The sequence below is a fragment of the Echiichthys vipera genome (assembly GCF_963691815.1).
Source record: "Echiichthys vipera genome assembly, chromosome: 1".
NCBI classification, from domain to species: Eukaryota; Metazoa; Chordata; class Actinopteri; order Perciformes; family Trachinidae; genus Echiichthys; species Echiichthys vipera.
Window position 1 is genome coordinate 17266005 of NC_139826.1, and position 18286 is coordinate 17284290.

General features: G+C 40.3%; 1 protein-coding gene across 1 annotated transcript in view; it reads right to left on the minus strand.

The window, feature by feature from the left end:
• The window catches only part of LOC310951590 (transmembrane protein 266-like), a gene marked incomplete at both ends in the record, with an annotated part of 35266 nt that extends 22853 nt beyond the window's left edge, over positions 1 to 12413 (minus strand). Inside the window, 2 exons of the mRNA XM_083919892.1 lie at positions 10402 to 10593; positions 12409 to 12413. Of these exons, the coding sequence (XP_083776018.1) occupies positions 10402 to 10593; positions 12409 to 12413 (197 nt within the window). The remainder of the gene's footprint in view (positions 1 to 10401; positions 10594 to 12408) is intronic.
• Positions 12414 to 18286: the final 5873 nt, after the last annotated feature.

Below are 18286 nucleotides of genomic sequence, written 5' to 3' on the forward strand. Positions count from 1 at the left end.
TGTGTGTGTGTGTGTGCCTGCATGTGCCATGCGTATTCTGAGCATGTAAACCCATATGTGTGCAGCCAATCAGAGGCAGCCTAGACCAGCAGAATGCAGTTAGTTGACAGATTTTAGTTGAAGTGACTTTTGAAAGAAAAACCATCGTTGAGATAATTTAAGATGCAGAAAACAAAACAAATCAGTATTTTTTGGACTTAACTGACGAGAAAGATTAATGAGACTATGCTTGGTGCTTTCATAACAACACATTCAAATGTGAACGTAGATAAATTAGCTTGGGCTGTATAACAACTAGGTGTCAACAGTGTCTTTGGTTTATTATTATTTTTGTTATTTGTTTAAACCCCATCTTTAAGTCAAACTAGATCACACCAAAAAGTTTGTTACTGTAGAATAAGAAGTTAGAATTAATGTTCTTGATCAGAATAATTATCTTTTAACACAGAGGTACAGAAAAACAGATCTTCTTGCAGCTCTATCAGAATATTGTAAATATCAACCACTCTGCCACCAGTCTATTCCTCCTGTCCGAAAGTGATTTAGGTGTGTGAGGACAGGGGTTAACTGGGCTTCACATGGGCTGTGTATTTCTTTGTGACCATTATTATATAACCATCACTTCAGTTGTGCAGCCTGTGGACAGCAAAGACAGAAAAATGTGTACAGCTAATGGCATGATGGACAAATGTAAACATAGATATATGTGCTACTAGTGTATTAAACTGCATAATTGCTTGTGGATTTGGGCATTCAAATACCAGATATTTGTCTAAATATTGTACATAATGGCTAATAGCTTATGTACATAGCAGTTAATGATGGCGGAACTTAACTCAATTAAACAATCATAATGTAGTGTTTTAATTTTAGGTCTAATGGGCTGCTAAACTATTGGTGTACTTATAGTAAGAAGAGTTGTGGGCTGGAAGCATAAATTACATCATTAAAACACATAATTTCAAAATCCGGAGATAAAAGCGCTATTTCAGCCTTTATCAACATTTGGAGAATCTCTAACTAAAAAAAAAGTTTATCCATGTCCATTTGTCCTCAAGACAGACAGAAAACATTGACAAATGATGAACATTTAGCTTCCACTATAAGGGTCAGCAGCCATCCCTGTGGCAGAGGAATTAGGAAGCCTGGGAGATAACAGGGGGGGCGGTGACTCCCTGGTCGCTGTCTCAGACAACTTCCTGTGCTCTCTAATTAAATCAGGCCAAATTGGCTGGACCAGGTGAGAGCCTTCAGAGAATGCATTATTTCAAAAAGCAAGACTTCAACATTTAACTTTTATTCCCCTCATCTAACAAAGTATGTGTTTGCACTGATCGGATACCTGTGATTTTGCCCCGGAAAAAACAATTATTTTAAAGTTCAACCCCATTTCCAAGACAGTTGGGATGCCATGTAAAATGTTAACAGAAACAAAATGTGATGATTTGCAAAATATGTATGTATTCTTAAAGGACTGCTATTGAATCGATAAGCTACTCTGAAGGCAAGTTCAGGAATCGTAATCGGTATAGGAAAGAGTAAAATGGTATTTATTGAAACATCTCAAATAAAAATGAAGTAATAGCCTGACATTAATGGTTTCACAAATATCTTTTGGTTTTGTTTATTGAGAGAGTGTTAAAAGTAAATGTCCCTTTAATAATGTGGCAAAACGCAGAGCCATGTCCGTCACAAAATGGTTGCGATTATATGCAAAGGGCCATGTTTATTTTGCATCTTTTACCACTTTCGGAAACTTGCAAATGGTCCAGTAGTTATTTCCAAAATGGAACATTTGGACCCTTGGCCTAAAGCTGGTGGGTGGCATAGTGTTTGTTTTTTCCTCCCCCTTGTTCACTACAGATTTAGATGAACCATCTGGTGTTGGTACCCAACCCTGGACTCCTTGCACATTTGGAACAGCCGTATCAGCAACATATGCTTCTGCCTTTGCGTCTGGCAGCCACACACCCATCACTGGGATGGGAGGTGACATCATTCCACTGCTCAGGTGTGCACTTACACCAGTGGGGGAGGGTTGGGGGTGGTCTGCTCAGCCAGTATGGAAACTTGAATCTTAAGATATTTCTACACTGCAGGCATTAATCCAGGTGTTATCGCTTCTCCTCAGACATTAAAAAAATCCAGGTAGTTCCCCTTTACCCTTATCACATTGTCAGCATAATACTCTACACCCTGACCTTTTCTATACCTTTTTAGGTGTGTATCATACCGGGTTGGCAGAAAGATATTTTTAGCCACTGAGCAGGCATTGTGGCAGCTTGTGGAGTGTTGGTGCCTTACTGAAAATTGGTATTTTATATGATATTGTCTCTAGCTTAGAGTTTAGTTCATGGGCTACATTTTATTATGTGTTGTTTGTGCTGTAAGCAGAGTTAAGGTTAAGCAGAGTTTTGCAAAGTGTCCTGTCATTGTCACATTATTCGGTGACAGTTTATGCCCAGGTAAAAAAGTAGTTTATTTTAGTGTATTAGAAATTCTATTTAAGTTCACAAAAGTTATTACAAGTATGCTCATTCTGCTTAATCGAAAGAATATTTAACATGTACTTTTTAAAAGTGTACTTCAAAATAGATGTCATGAAGTTCAACTTCAAAATTACATATACAAATTGTGCAATACTTAAAGTACTGGTGCCCAAACCTGCTCCTCGAGGGCCACTGCGCTGCATGTTTTAGGTTACTCTCTGTTCTTACACACCTGAGTTTAATGATGTGCTCGTTATCAAGCAGCTGAAGCTTGTCAGAGGTTTGAAAATCGTTAGAATCAGGTTTGTTAGAGCAGGGAGAAACCTAAAACATGCAGGGCAGTGGCCCTCCAGGAGCAGGCTTGGGCACCCCTGACTTAAAGTGATATTTCAGTGTAGTTATAAAAAGTGTACTTTATTGTAGTACAGTGTCTTGTAATGTGTATGTAACTGTGTACTTAATAGTTTAGTATACAAAATTGCAAGTAAACTTATTGTGGAAATATAGACATTAGAAGTGTATTTAAGTCTACTTACAATATGTGCACTTTAATATCCATTCATTTTAAGATGTATTTCAGTTTAATGGCAGATGAGGCCCATTCCCTTCAAATCTCTATCGCTGACATTTTTTTGTTAGACCCAGAGTTTTTTTCCTGACAAAGTCACACACCAGCAGCAACCTACTCAGATACAAGCTGAAATGCACCCAAAGAACCCTTCAACCTTAAAAAAAAAAAAAGTGAGCAAGCAAACAAACAAAAGCAGCTTGATGACTAGGAGGAGAGTGGGCGGTCATGAAAGTGCTGAACACAAGCCCACGCCACCTTGGTCCTCCCAGCATTTTTCCTAGACAGGAAGATGGATGGGCCCAACTCTATTAATAACTACACTCCACTTACCATGACGCCAAAACTGCTAACACTGCAACTGCCCCCTGATGCTAGCTAGAAAAACCACCTCCCACAATGTCGCCCACGTCTCTCCTCATAGGAGCACTGTGTTAGGCAACAATACAGTAAATGGTTGCTGGAAATCTTCAACCTGTCCGCCTTCCTTCCCCCTCACCACAGGTCTGTGAACCAAGAGGCTCATGAAGGCCCATGAAGGTACCTCTGGTAGTTTTTGGTCAGTGTGATGTGCTGACAAGAGTACAGAAAACAGCTTGTCATTTAGTTTAGTTACAGTGCAGATTGGTATTCAGCATGGGAAGGCATACTTGTGTGAAATCGAGGGCCGGAAAAAGATGGGAAAAGATGAGACAGTGAGTATGAAAAAGAAAAGAGTAAGAAACTAAGAAGTGAGATGCAGGAGAAAAATCCAGAGGAATACAGAAATATGTAGAAAGGTGGTGAAAGAGAGAGAAGGAAGTCTTTCTTAAATGTGCAGAAGCATCAATGTATGAATGCTATTGTTCCTAATGAGACGTGACAGCGCAGTATAAACTGGAATAGGAAGTGAACCATGATTACAGAGGATTAGATTAACAACCACTATGTAGTGCAGTGAGAAAGCTTTGCAGGCCTGGCATTCCCCTCTCTCTCCTCTCTCTCTCTCTCTCTCTCTATCTCGTTTCTGTTCATGCATGCACAAATATGCGTGTGAGAGAGAGAGAGAGAGAGAGAGAGAGAGAGAGAGAGAGAGAGAGAGAGGAGGGGTTGTGCATAAGTGACCGCTTTGCCATCATGTGAAGTGAGGGCAGCGGACTATAGCAGAGATAGTAGTAAGGTCAGCTCCACCTTCACAATGCTACAGGCTATGATATGCAAACATGGCTGACAGTAGGTGCTTCATCACACGGTGGCAGTTTGACACAGGAGCCTTTTCTCTTGATTAATCCCCTCTGCTTGCTTCCTGCTATGAAACACGCCACAACCATACAGTATAGGCAAACCATAATGACACAAAGCTGTGTTCGTTCAGCATCTAATCTGTAAACCTATGAGGGAAAATACAGCCCTGCCAATCGTCTCTTGCTCCCAACATGTAAATGCAGGTATTATTTATTTCCACCCTGCATTTTCAATTTCAGGGACTCGTCAACGAAACTGATTGGTCCAATAACTTTGAAATATACCATAAGCTGGTACATTACGTTTGATGTAAAACTTTTAACACACAACAACAGAAGATATATCAGTTTAGTTTGCATATTATCGATTTACTCCCACGTTTCTTCTGGAATGAGTAGATGAGAAAAGTTTTGCTGACAGCAAGGTATTACCGAACTGCTCTTCCACCCCTCACCCAATGAGGCGTCACCATGTTGATGAAACCCCTCCGCCTGTGGTTGTGACAAACATCACCACAGAGCATGCCTAAACATTTCCCATGCACAGCTTTCTTTATGACGCTCCTTCACTATCTCGAGAAGCCAATGAGCCAGTTAATGGGGGGTCGGGTGGGGGGATGTTGGGCGATCCACTTTCCCAGGTAGAGTCAGTCGAGCAGCTAACAGACTCCTCTCCCACACACATTTTCATTTAGATTTTTTGTGGATTGCTGTCCCACTGCTGCTGTCTTACCTTCTCTCAATTTCACTTTATCATTCCACGCGCCAATAAAAAAAGGTTCATTTCCTCCGCCCCATTTCCCTAAAGGTGAGCTTAGCAATCGGTCTCTCTGCTAGATGCACTCACAGCTTTTTCTATCTGCATTCTAAAAGCAAACATACATAATGTTATGACCCAACTAAGTCAACTCATAGGTACCTGATGTCAAAGCGCTGACTTAAGAAACCCGCCCACTGCCACAGTAGACTGTCGTAGAAACATGATGATGGTGCACGGCGCGGCGTTCATGAATGTCATTTAAGGAGACTAAGGGCCGCTGTCTGTTTGAGAGGTAGATCGATACGGTTAATGAGGAGACGGGAGGCACAGGCGTAATCACCGAAAGCCCAGCAGTGCTGAAATCCACAGAATAAAATAGAATTAGGTCCTGGGGGGCGGAAAGGCTGACTGACACATTCAGTGGGACGCTCTCTCGCTACATCTCACCGATTCTAATGACGTGGCCTTAATGTCAGAGGAGGCCTCTTTTCTTCACACGTGTTCCTCTTTCAGTGCTGATTCTCACTACTTCACTGTATTCTGCCTAAAAATCTCACAGGTTAGCAAAAACACCTGATGTGATGCGAGACTGATAAAGAGCCGGGGTTCCTGATATTTCATCTCTATTATCACAAAGTAAGAGGCATGGTGATTAATGTGAGGGATTAGTATAGCGTTTAAGGTATAGTGGTGATGTAACGCACACATTACTGGAGCTCATGCCTGATGGATTTAAATGGAATTTCATTAAAGCTAAATGAAAGAATGATGACTTTTACAACTCCCACTGGCAGCATTTTTACAGGCAGACATTTTGCACTAATGACTTGAATATGAAATAGTGACCCCATCGCACTAAGCACAGTTTGAGTAAATTGGGCTCACTGGTAAAATAACCTTCACCGCAGTGACTGGTAAATGTGTTGTTGGAGCTTCTTACAGCAGGGGTTCTTAATGTTTTTTTCAACCTCAGGACCAGAAGGAAGAACTTTAGTCTCTTGCCCCTGGACCCAAGCTCATTTGAACATATTGGTAGTCTCGTTTTGTGATTGCTCATCAACAGCAGGCCCGTGACCCAGTTATTGGCCAACTAAATTTGTATTACAGTTTGATCAAATGGGGCAAGTGCGCACCATCAATGTAAGTCCAGTAAAAGTGCTTGTTTTTACCACTGACAGGCTCTGACTGTTATTATAAGTGTCTAACTGTATTCTGGAAAGATGGTGAGTCTCATTCTGAAATCTTGCAAGGTGACTTGTTGCCAGAAGACAGCGGTGTGGAACTTGAGTGTGAGAAAGAGGGCATAGCTTTGTGTTATCTAAAATATTTTTAATAAAAACAATGGGTCGTGTTCATGAACATCGAATTTTGCCAACAAAATGTGAAGCTACACTTTGCGCAGATTTCATTTCACTAACATTTCCTTTGGATACAGACAGGCTGAAGTTGTGGCTATTTGTGCTACAAACAAATAATAACACTCCGGATACCTGCACCTTGCAGACCATCAGGTCTAACAAAAGCAAATTTTCCTGAAGAAAAATGCTGTTTCAAGAGAGGAGAGCTGTAGACAGAGCGGAGGTAGGTTAATAACTAAAGTTTCTGTGTTGACCTGCATCAGTAGACACAAAAGCCTGGCAAGAGAACATCAACTACTCCATCTTTCCATAATCCAGTAATCATTACAATCTGAGTCTGTCAGTAACAAAAACAAGCACTTTCAGTGGATGTTCATTTAAAGTTGTTGCCATGTTCAACTGCAGACCGGTCTACAGCTTCAGGGCTCTCACTCAATACTGGATCAAATTTAAAAAAGTGTTGATCCCTTTTGAGCAGCCTTACAGGTATTTCACAAGTTAAGGTACAATAGGAAATGCATAATTCATCACTGTATGTTTCCTAACAACACCAGCCCAAGCGAGCGAGGACAGTCACAGTAAACACAGGTCTATCCATTATGCATTATGGAAATACATGCTATCACTGACCCTGATATGAAATAGGACACATGAGGGTTGTACTGGCGGTGATACAAGCACAGTGTGAGTGTCGGCACCGCCTACTGTTGACGATGCGTCTGTGAAATCCATCTGTTTCTGCCATGATTGGCTAACTGAAGGGAAGCAATGGAGTGAGACCTGATTTGGTGTCAAACGGAGTACTTGGATGAGGTTGTGTATGGGTTTGGCGTGTGCAGGTTGGAACCTGTACTACAGCTTATGGTGTTTATGTGAATCCTATTGAGAGCGTGTGCTAAGAGCCAGGTTTGAGTCAGAGTTGCTGGACAGAATGGAAAGACTGGACAATGAGTATGGTTTTTCACAGGGGGGAAATAGTCTGTTAATGTTGTGACTAATCAAAAGGACAGCTGTGATGTGACCTCATATCCATATGCCATACCATCATTTCCTACAGTCGCATTAAAGCGAAAAAAACAAGGACTACGTCCACGATCAGCAGGTCAGAAGTTTAACAAGCCTTTGACTAAAAAGTCATTAGAGTATTTTCTTTTTTCTATCTGTATAATTCATCCAAAATTTTCCAAACAGAATTCCCAGCAAGAGGAAAAATAAAAGTATAAATCGTAAAAACAATGGTTACACACAAATCATAAAAAACACTTACAAATCAATCAGGAACAGTCTGTTGCAATTTGTAAGTTATGGATGACTTCATAAACAGTACTAAATCAAAATAATGTTAAAGTACAACCTTTAACAGCCTGCTTTAGATTACCCATGTGAGACCCAATACAATAATTGAATGTGACAGCACTTACAGTTAGATAGTACAAACTACTTACATGAAATTAAGAGTGTGATGTTATCTCCTCCTGCCACTTACAATAAAGGCCCCTGTTGTGAGCAGGCTGGGGGGAGGAGGGGGGACATTTAGTCTGAAATGATGAATTGATCTTGGTTAACTTATGGACGCTGGACAACCAAGAGGTTGTCACTTAATGATAAACGGACGCAACACTGAGCGACTGGGATATCAAGTCAAGGACTCAGGGAGGGAGACTTAATAAATGATGGATGATAATCATGCATACGATGGCATTTAAGCATGTGTGATGAGGGACGAGTGTGTGAGAAAGAGAAAAGAGAGAGAGAGAGAGAGAGAGAGAGAGAGAGAGAGAGAGAGAGAGAGACAGAGAGAGAGAGAGAGAGAGAGAGAGAGAGAGAGAGAGAGAGAGAGAGAGAGAGAGAGAGAGAGAGAGAGAGAGAGAGAGAGAGCTTTTTGGTTTGAAACCCATTAGCTATCTGTCTGACAACAATTTCTCCTCTGGGGGAATGGCTAATATTTCAGTATAGAAAGCGGGCCAAGACTTCTACCAAAGGGCAGTCATTGTTTACATCCCGATTAGCAACTTGAGACACAAGAATTGAGTTGGAGTTGAGAGACGGCGTCTCTATAAACAGATATCTGCACACATATGCAGATAAATGAAACAAAACGCTAAATTGTCATCAGACAATAGCCGTTGGGATCCATGATTGCATTTAGGCCTATGCATTAAGCCTCATTTGCTCTCCACACGGACTGTTTACTTGCATGGAACTAAAGCCTGCTGAAATGTGATTGGTCAATATTATTTGGACTACAAACAGACTGCTTCTGCTTCCCGAATAGTTGCCTACAGATTCCACACCCCTATGCTGTTTACAGAAATAACAAAAACAGCAACTACGATGATATGTTAAGCAAAAGGTTGACTAAGAAGTTGTAAGTTACTTAACATTTGCAACAAGGAGCATTTGTAAAATGTTTTAGTTTTCTTAGAGTGCAGTCATAGAGCTAAATGGAAATAGAGCAGTACTGCAAACAATTGCATTTACAGTGAAATGAGGGCACTGATTTTAAAAAGGAATAATCTAAATCAAAGCACCAGAGACTGATATGTGCTAACTTTTAGACCCTAGTATGGGTAAAGCTCAGGAAATGTCTTATATTATTGTAATTGAATTCAGGCTTATTACAGCTGAGGTCACAAAATGTACATGGCAAGATGAAGGGAAGTCTCTCCTGGAAATCACAGCTCTCCCACGCTTGCTATTTGCTCATGAATCCACAGTGGTGAATCCATACAGAATACTGGTAGTGGTGTAAACGTCATATAAATAATCTCAATCTGATGTGCTTTTCAGTATGTTTTCAGCACAGACGTTTGCTTTACATTATATAATATCATACTGCTGACAGCGGGAAGGTCAGTAAAGTTTGCTTTACACCAATCAGGTCTCCAGGACACTTCATAGTAGAGCTGTATGTTTAGATAGGACCAATAAGAATGAGTGGCGTACCACTGCTGTCACTGGCTCTTGAGTCTGATGTTTTGGCGAATGTATTCACCTCAGGGCGGAGGTGAACAGCTCTGAATACTAATTTGTTTTGGCGAGATTTTCTTACTTTGAATTCTTCTTTCACTTCATGCAGTACTTTTTCTTTACGAACAATCCTTGACAAATGTACTCCAGTTTCACGCAAAATCCACACACGAAAAGATATGTATCTAATAAGTTATTTTGGATCAAATGACGCTGCATGAATTATGCATTTTAAAATCATTTCCATTTCGCCTTTTCTAAGGTTTTTGAAGATTCATGCCAGAACGCAGACCTAAGAGTAATACCACATCACTCGTTACACTTGCGATTCTGAGTTTGTGACTACAATGTCTCTACAGTGTGTCAAAAAATACCTACACAGCAGTATTTGACGCCCTGGGAGTGAAACTTGGATGTGGGTTGTTAAACCGTAGAAGAGTTTTATTTTAAAGCATACAAACAAAGGCAAGTTATTCCAACGTCCTCGCTCGGACAGGACCCAACTTTGAATTCAGCCTTTCTTTTTCATCTCAACTACTTTACAAACCTGTAACATTTTGTAAGTGTATCTTGCACAAGTATCGGGCCAGGGGTTCAAATTTGGGAGTCCAAGATCTTTTGCCTCGCCCTCTTGATCATCTTAATCATTTTTAGAGAAGGCGTGCTATAAGCCAAGGTTTAAAAATCTAATCTGGTCAGTTTGGCATATAGGCTACATGATAACCTCAGGGCATAGGGATGATAAATGCAGAAAGTAATGTGCAATCGGGCATGTCAAAAGAGTGATATGTTTAGTTTTGTTTGGAAAAAAAATACAACTAGTTAATCACTTACACCTTTCTGTTGCCAAACTCTTCACGGAAGCAAATCATTGTCAAGATATGATTTCACCCAAAAAGCAGTTTGAAACCAATAAACAATCACGTCTGTCACTCACACTTGCCACATAGGCTAAAAATATGTATTAAAAACAAACAAACAAAATGTATCTATCACAGAACAATACTCACTATACAACAGTAGCCTCACTCACCCTTCCCTGTTTTCATCTTCGTCTGCATTGGAGAGGAGCTGCGAGCCAGCCAGCGAGAGGTCCAGAGCTGCGAGGGGCAGATCTCTGTAGCCAAAACTCACCAGCTGCACTGGAGGAGCCAAGTACTGGTTCTCATCCTCCACTGGCTGGGAGATGATCTCCAAGTCCGACAGACCGCCCTGCTCCACTTCCCTAGTTACATGCCAACACCAGAAACAATCAAGCACAAAGAGGACACAGAAAAGAAAGAGAAATACATTGCTTTAATAGGACATTTCTCAGATGTGTGCAGAAATATTACATCACACCAGGAAAAAACATTTCATGTAAATATTTAAAATGCTTTAAATATCAAAACCACAGTGTAATGATATTCACTGATTATCATAAAAGTAGCAGATAGAGCCTAGATTACAGAGCAGAAGAAAAGGACAGAAAGGGTATTGTTGAAGAAGCTTATGCATATGAGCATAAAAGCAGTGCGGATTAAAAAAAAAAAGATTAATTATTCAGCCAAGCAAGTTCACAAAGAACACATTCTTATTTTCAGTGGTGGCCTCAGGGAGTAAATGCAGGGTCAGCGAGGGTTACACACAAACACCCACTCAGCACCAGGGAGCTATTGAGCACTCACACAACCCTCCACTTTGGGGGACCAGAGGAGTTGCAGGTACAGTACCTTGCACAAAAACTGTGATAGCTGGGGGCAGAGCATGTGTTGCTGCAACTTGACATTGAAGACAATGTTGTAATTCTAAAAGAGTATGGAAGTAAACAGCTCTAAAGGTTCCGGTTTTACACTGTAGATTATTTGTACTCTAGTTCTAATTTTGCTCAAAATAATTAGATAAATGTGACCTGTGGTTATTTAAAGTTTTTAATGTTAATTTGTCCTTTTTATCATCAAATTATCAACTTTGCAAACATGAGAGTACCAATGGAGTACCAGCCTGTTCTAATTCCCAGGGTCTCAAATACGTTTGTTTTAAATTATGTATGAATAAAATGATGTACGTATAAATTATGTACAGTACGTAGTAGTTTACCTTGAACAGTTTATCTTAATGTCAAGGCATCAATATATCCCACGTATTAGTTATTATTTTAATTAATGGCAGTTAAAATGAGGACATTGAACAATTTGACAGGAGAATTTCCAAAAAAGTTTAAATTAATTCATACAGTAAATGACTGATGAAGAATCTAATAACTATGCAAACCTTCCTTTGTGTTCATATACAAGCAAACATCCCTACACCCTTATCCACCTAGAGTCTTTAAACCTTAATATCTAAACACATCAGGGGTGCTCAGTTGTGGGCCAGCAGCATGTAACCCAGCATGCCCACAAGCCCCAGTTGTGTAAAAGCTGGGCCATCTCAGTAGAGCGTGGAGGTGGAAACAAATGCTGAGTGCAGCTGCAGACTGACTATGTGTGCCCTGTGGTGCGTATTTTTAGACTAGAGCAGATGCTGGTGTATCATGTCTGCTGTGACGTCATCGCCTCTCCCTTTGTCAGCTGAGTGGATCCCCACTCTCCTTCAAACGTCAAAGGAAGTCAGGAAAAGGATGAATGGGGAGGGGAAACTAGAGAAGTGGGAGAAAAGGGGGATGACATCAGGGGTTATAGAAGAACGAGAATGGAGGGTGATAATGAAAAAAAGGAGTTATAATAGACTGGGCTGGAACTAGAGAAAGGCAAAGGGGAAAGCGACAAAGGGGGAAAGAGGAGCAGAAAGATTCAGGAGCAGGACTGGTAGTGAGGAGAGGAGGTCAAAAACAAAAAGGTAGATAAAGAGATAAAGGTAAAGGTGAAAGTGAAAAAGAAAGTGGAAATGTGGAGGTAATAAGGAGATAATAAAGGAAACAATATGGTAAATAAGAGTGGAGAGGGTGCCTCGGTTTACTCAGATGCAAATACAAATTGCTAAGTTAAAGGCAAAACCATATGACACTGTTAAACAGGCAGTGAAAATCATATATTCTTGCAGCCTATTCTCTGTTTACCTCATGGCTTATAGGCACTCTAAAACACAAAGGAAAACTGTAGTGATTGTAGTAATGGTTGTGTGCCGAGAGAATGCCCAGGGTTTTCCCAACAGCCACTTGCCATACACAGATACACTTTGTCCACTTTGAGTTTCTGAATTTTTCACTTCCTCTCCTTCCTCCTCCTACAGTCATCTTCAAACTGTCGTGACAGACAACACTGAGAGCCCTAAAACATTCACAGGAGAGACACGCAATCTGACAGACAGGCATACCTTTGGGAAAGGACAGACAGGTAAACAGACAGGACCGGACAGATAGATATTCAGGCAGATAACAAATAACCAACAACTCTCACACACACACAGACACAAACACACTATGACCCTTTCAAACCACACAACCAGGGCTTATTAAAATATACAGTGATAATGTTAATGCTAAAGGACCTTTGATGCAATCTGGAGTGACCTGAGCTGTTGGAGGGCATCCTAATATCTGTGAATAAATGTGTGTGTGTGTGTGTGTGTGTGTGTGTGTGTGTGTGTGTGTGTGTGTGTGTGTGTGTGTGTGTGTGTGTGTGTGTGTGTGTGTGTGTGTGTGTGTGTGTGTGTGCGTACACCAAGCAGCTTGTACAATAGTGACCACACTAGGAACCAAAAGACCATGTTAAGTTTGTGAGTGCAGTGTTACGGTGCAGGTCAAAGTTCAATAAGATTAAACTACACTGGAGATCAAAATCAGAGAACAAAGTATTCATTCTTGCTTCATTCTGAAATACTGTTATTTTGTCAAGTTCAGAATTTGATAGAATATCCGCTGTGGCCATACCACTGCTGTACTAGCATGTTTTTTTAAATAACCAAGGTACTTCAACAAAAATCTTTATTTTGTGAAAAGCAGTGAGCAAAATTAGAGAACAGTAACCATTGTGTCAGAAGAGAAGATTTTAAGAGTTTTCTTAGGGTTATAGGATTCATAAATGAATAGGAAGTGTAGAGGCCCTTGCTTTGAATGACTTCAGCACATCTGCCCCCACAGGACATCACTAGTTTCTCACACCACTCTGGTTTGATCTTGGTCCATTCTTCTTCAGTCTCTTCCACAGTTCAGTAACTGTAGTGGGTTTCTTAGCCTTTACTTTGTTGCCAAAGATTTTTCAGAGATTCTCTATGGGGTTTAGATCTGGACGCCATACTTTTGCTCACCATTTTTTTCACAAATTTAAGTTTTTTGTTGAAGTGCTTTGGTTATTTAAAAACAACTGCTAGTACAGCAGCGGTATAGCCACAGCGGATGTTCTTTTGAATTCTGAACAATAAAAAACAATATTTCAGAATAAATCAGGTATTAATACTTTTTTCTCTACTGTTGATCTCCAATGTATGTACGGAGTTAACAAGGCAACCAGAAGCAAATATATCCTTCCCTCTTTTTTATTAATATAAACGGGGGAATGGCGTTTGGTCTTAGCACATCTTCAGTTAGCTTATGCATTATAGTTGCTACCATGACATTTTGAAACAACTCCACAGATTTCACAATCTAAGTCTTTTCACGGGTCTTGGGGAGTCCTACTGAAAATAACACAACCATTTATCTCATGCAAGGTGGGTTTAAGACAATGACTGACACAGCAGCACCATACGTGAACATTAGTTACTAATGTTGTCAGAAACACATTCTAGTGTACTGTTTAGCTGTAATTCAAGAAAGTGTGTGAGCCATCTACCATTGGTTTCCTGCTTTAAAACCGACTCATGTTGCAATAGAGAAACATTAAGCAGCAGTAAAGTTACTTAAAAACTATAACTGCTACCTGGAACCAACTTTAAAGCAACAGGTGAACAAATGGACAGTTGATGAACACCAACAGTGCATGAATACAAGAAAAAAGGAACCAGATGTAGGTACGTTACCACACCAGATCCAGTCACAGCCGTTGTAAGCAGGCGGATTCACAAATACTGTGTCAGGTGAATAAGCATGTGCCCATTGGCTGTAAAGATCTCTAGTTGTACACACTTTGTCTCCCATGGAAATCCTACAAAACCCCTGTAAAATGGAAGAGACTATTTATCTCTGTATTGTTTAAGATAAACAAAAAGACTTATTTTCTCACTTCTGAGAAAGTAGTGGTCACCTTTCTTTAATGCTGGCTGTCAACTCTACGAGCTGATTAAGAGAGCTGACTTGTTCTCCCAGGCCGTCTTAAAACTAGGTAGGCATAGTTGAAGCAGGTTGAAACAAAGTTATACAACACAAAGATAAATTAGGACACATGATAACATACATACATATAATATAACTAGAGGAGGCTTACATGATTATTCATACTAATACAGTGATGGTAGTTAAAGGGATAGTAAGGATATTTTGAAGTGGGTTTGTATGAGGTACTCATCCATAGCCAGTGTATTACCTACAGTAGTCGGCACACCCCCAGTTTGGAGAAGCGGACAAAGGTCCAACACAAAAACTAAGCTATGTACTGCTGTTTTAAGCAGTCTGGTGGCTTTGAAATTTTGCACACACTTATATTATATTGATTATTTTGGTGGCCCCATCCATAGCAGTACATTGCTTAGCTTCTGTGTTGGGACTTCTCCAAATTGGGGACGTTGCAACCATCATCTACTGTAGGTAACACACTGACTATGGATAAGTGTTCATACAACCCCACTTCAAAAGATCCGAACTATATTTTCTTCAAAAAGCAGAGGTGGTAGCAGTTCCCAGTCTATCATCTCTGCATACATAGCATACAACAGCAGCTTTATTCATTTTTCATTAATAAAAACCCTTTGTTTTCAGGAAGAAGTGTTATTGCAGTCTAGTTTCAAGAGTTTCTGCCTTCATCCCAATTTGATGGGATTATTTCCCTTGGCTTACATATCTTTGAAGAGACATACTCTATATAGTCAAAAAGATTCACCAGAGTCACCAGAGGCTGTAATGCTGTTGACTTATGTACAATGCAATATGTATTATATGAGGGAAGAAAATAGATATTAAAGTTAAAAAAAAAGACTATCACTTTTTTGTCTTTAGGCAGCAGCCTTTCTTGTCTGTTCGTCTGTTCAGAAAATGCAATGATTTCAGTTATGTACAGGTACAATACATACATGAATACAAACAAAATGAAATAATGAATAGAATGAGATGATAACACAGCAGGGCAAAGGATGTTAAAAAAAACGTGTAAATGCAGTCTAAGTTTTAAGAAAACCTATCTAAAAATAAAGTTTAAAGAAACGGACATAAAAGAGGAATTCAGAGTCAGTTATCCTCAGACGAGTTGTTAGGGGGTAAGAACATCTGTGATGTAGGAAGAGGTTATTCTGAGTTACCCACCCTTCAGTCAGGAGGATGTACAGCAGTAGCTGGCCAGGTGCAAAATTGGCAAGGCATCGGGGCCGGATGGCATCCCTGCTAGGGTGCTAAAGCTTTGTGCCATGGAGCACTCCCCAGTCCTCTATTCCATCTTCTGGGAATCCTACAGAACAGCTAAAGTTCTGAACCCTCTGGAAAACCTCAACCATTACACCAATACCCAAAAAACTCTGCCCGTCAGAGCCCAACCACTTCTGTCCCCTGGCACTCACACCAATAATCATGAAGTGCATAGAAAAGATCATGTTTCACCTCATTCTGCTAACTGTCAGACCACAACTGGACCCTCATCAATTTGCATGCAGGTCGAAACGGGGGACAGAGGGTGCAGCGACCAAACAACTTTGCATCAGTCCTGTTTGTTGACGTCAGCTCAGCATTCGACACTATCCAGCGGCACCAGCTCATCAAGAAGCTCCAACACCTAGACATTATTCCACTCCACATTCACTGGATATACAAATTCCTCAGCAAAAGATCACGGACCGTGAGAGTAGGCACAGCAACATCATCACCGCTCATCGCCAACACCGGAGCCCTCCAAGGCTGCGTTCTCAGTCTGTTTCTGTACACTCTCTACACAAATGATCTCCCATCACTACATACTAAAAATATGAAGATGACACAGCCATAGTAGACCTTCTTAGTGATAACAATTCCATAACAGCATACCAGCAGTCATTAACACAGTTTTCACATTGGTGCACAGACAACTACCTCAAGTTAAACATCCACAAAACAAAGGAAATGGTTATACACATATCCAAGACACCCCCTACACTCTGTCACACATCCATCAAAGGACAACCAGCTGAACAGGTCAGTAATTTCAAATACCTAGGACTCACCATAGACAACAAACTCAACTTTAACGAACATGTCATCACCACACAAAAACGTGCACAGCAAAGACTCTTCATCATACGCAAACTGAGATCACTGTCTGTGGGCCCCCCGTCTACTCTTACTCCTCTACAAAAGCATAATCCAACCCATCCTAAAGCACTGTTCCGCCGGCTTCTTCACCTATTTACTCAATGCCCCCCCCTATTAGTGATGTGGTCCTACATAAACACAATTTTATGACAAAATGTGAAACTGCAATTGGCAATTGAGAGATTTTCTTGCTTGTTTGAGGCGGGCTGGGCTCAGTGGTGATGCATTTCTGAGCACCAATCAGGATTTCGAAACGTTTATATCACAATATGATGGCAGTTGTGGGGTTGCCTGCTTATGTTGTCAGGTTACTGTCACGTTTTTACTGTTACAATTTTAATAAGGTTTAAACCACCACATATGTTTGTTTTTTTTAAATCTGTGATTAATGCATATTTATTCAAGAATAATAAAGGTTATGGGTAAGTTTTCAGGGGCTTTAAATTATAATATAATATTATTAAGTATGTTTTCTTTAGTGTATAATCGTGTGAAAATAAGAATCATGTTTTTGTTACCTTAGTATGAGCTGTTTATATCCACATACAGGTCCTCTTCCACAGAATCTGCCATGTTGCATCACCATGTTTCTACAGTAGCCCAGAAAGGACAAACCAAACACAGGCTTTAGAGAGGGCTGTTCACGTCTCCAACCGTAGTTTTCCAACTAGCTTAGCAAACAGGAAAAGTTTCAGTTGGTTGCAATATGTAACCTCACCATGATACGTCACTAAATCCTACAGACTGGACCTTTAACTGGAATTTGAAAAATAAAACCAAAATAATTTGCACATACAGTAGAGGCAATATCCCTATACTGTAGTTATTCAGTCTTTGAAGCTTACCAGTTAACTTAAATGAAAACCTACATTCAGTGTCATCTAGTTCAACATCACTATCACTGACTTAGTTCTGAATCCTGTGTTGCACTAACAAATTACCAAGCAACCAAGGAGATGCAATGTGTCATGTGTCCTACTACAGGATGTACCAATACAATGTTGTACTGTGAAAGTGGTCAATGTGCCTCTATGACAAATACCTCTACACTTACTTTACTTGGAAAAGACTTTCTGCTCTGAGACTGTGGAAACACAGTATTACGCCAGAGTGAGTTTGTCTGATATATATTGCCCTCTCAATGCTTTTCCTACATACAACATCTCATCCATACCACCTCTCATCTAGCACAGCAGCAGGTTTGGCTCTCTTCCCAAACAATCAGGACTGTACACATAACCACGCATGACAGACACAAGCTGTCCAGAGCCCGCCAGCTCACAGTACACTGCCTGGCTGCCAGTTGAGATATCAGGAAAAGCCGCTGACCAGGCCCATAAATTTGTACAATGTTCAGCAAAGTTGTGAACCAATAGGGTTAGGCATGCATTTTAAGATATTTGTGATATTTCCACGAATGTCTGTTTTTCTACTCTGTACCGATCGCAAGTTATATTAATGTTGCATGGAAACGTGAAAATGCAGACCGAAAGAGACAAAATAAACAAACATGAATATAACGAACGTATGATGCTCCTTGCATTAAAAGGGTGCTGTTCAGTATAAT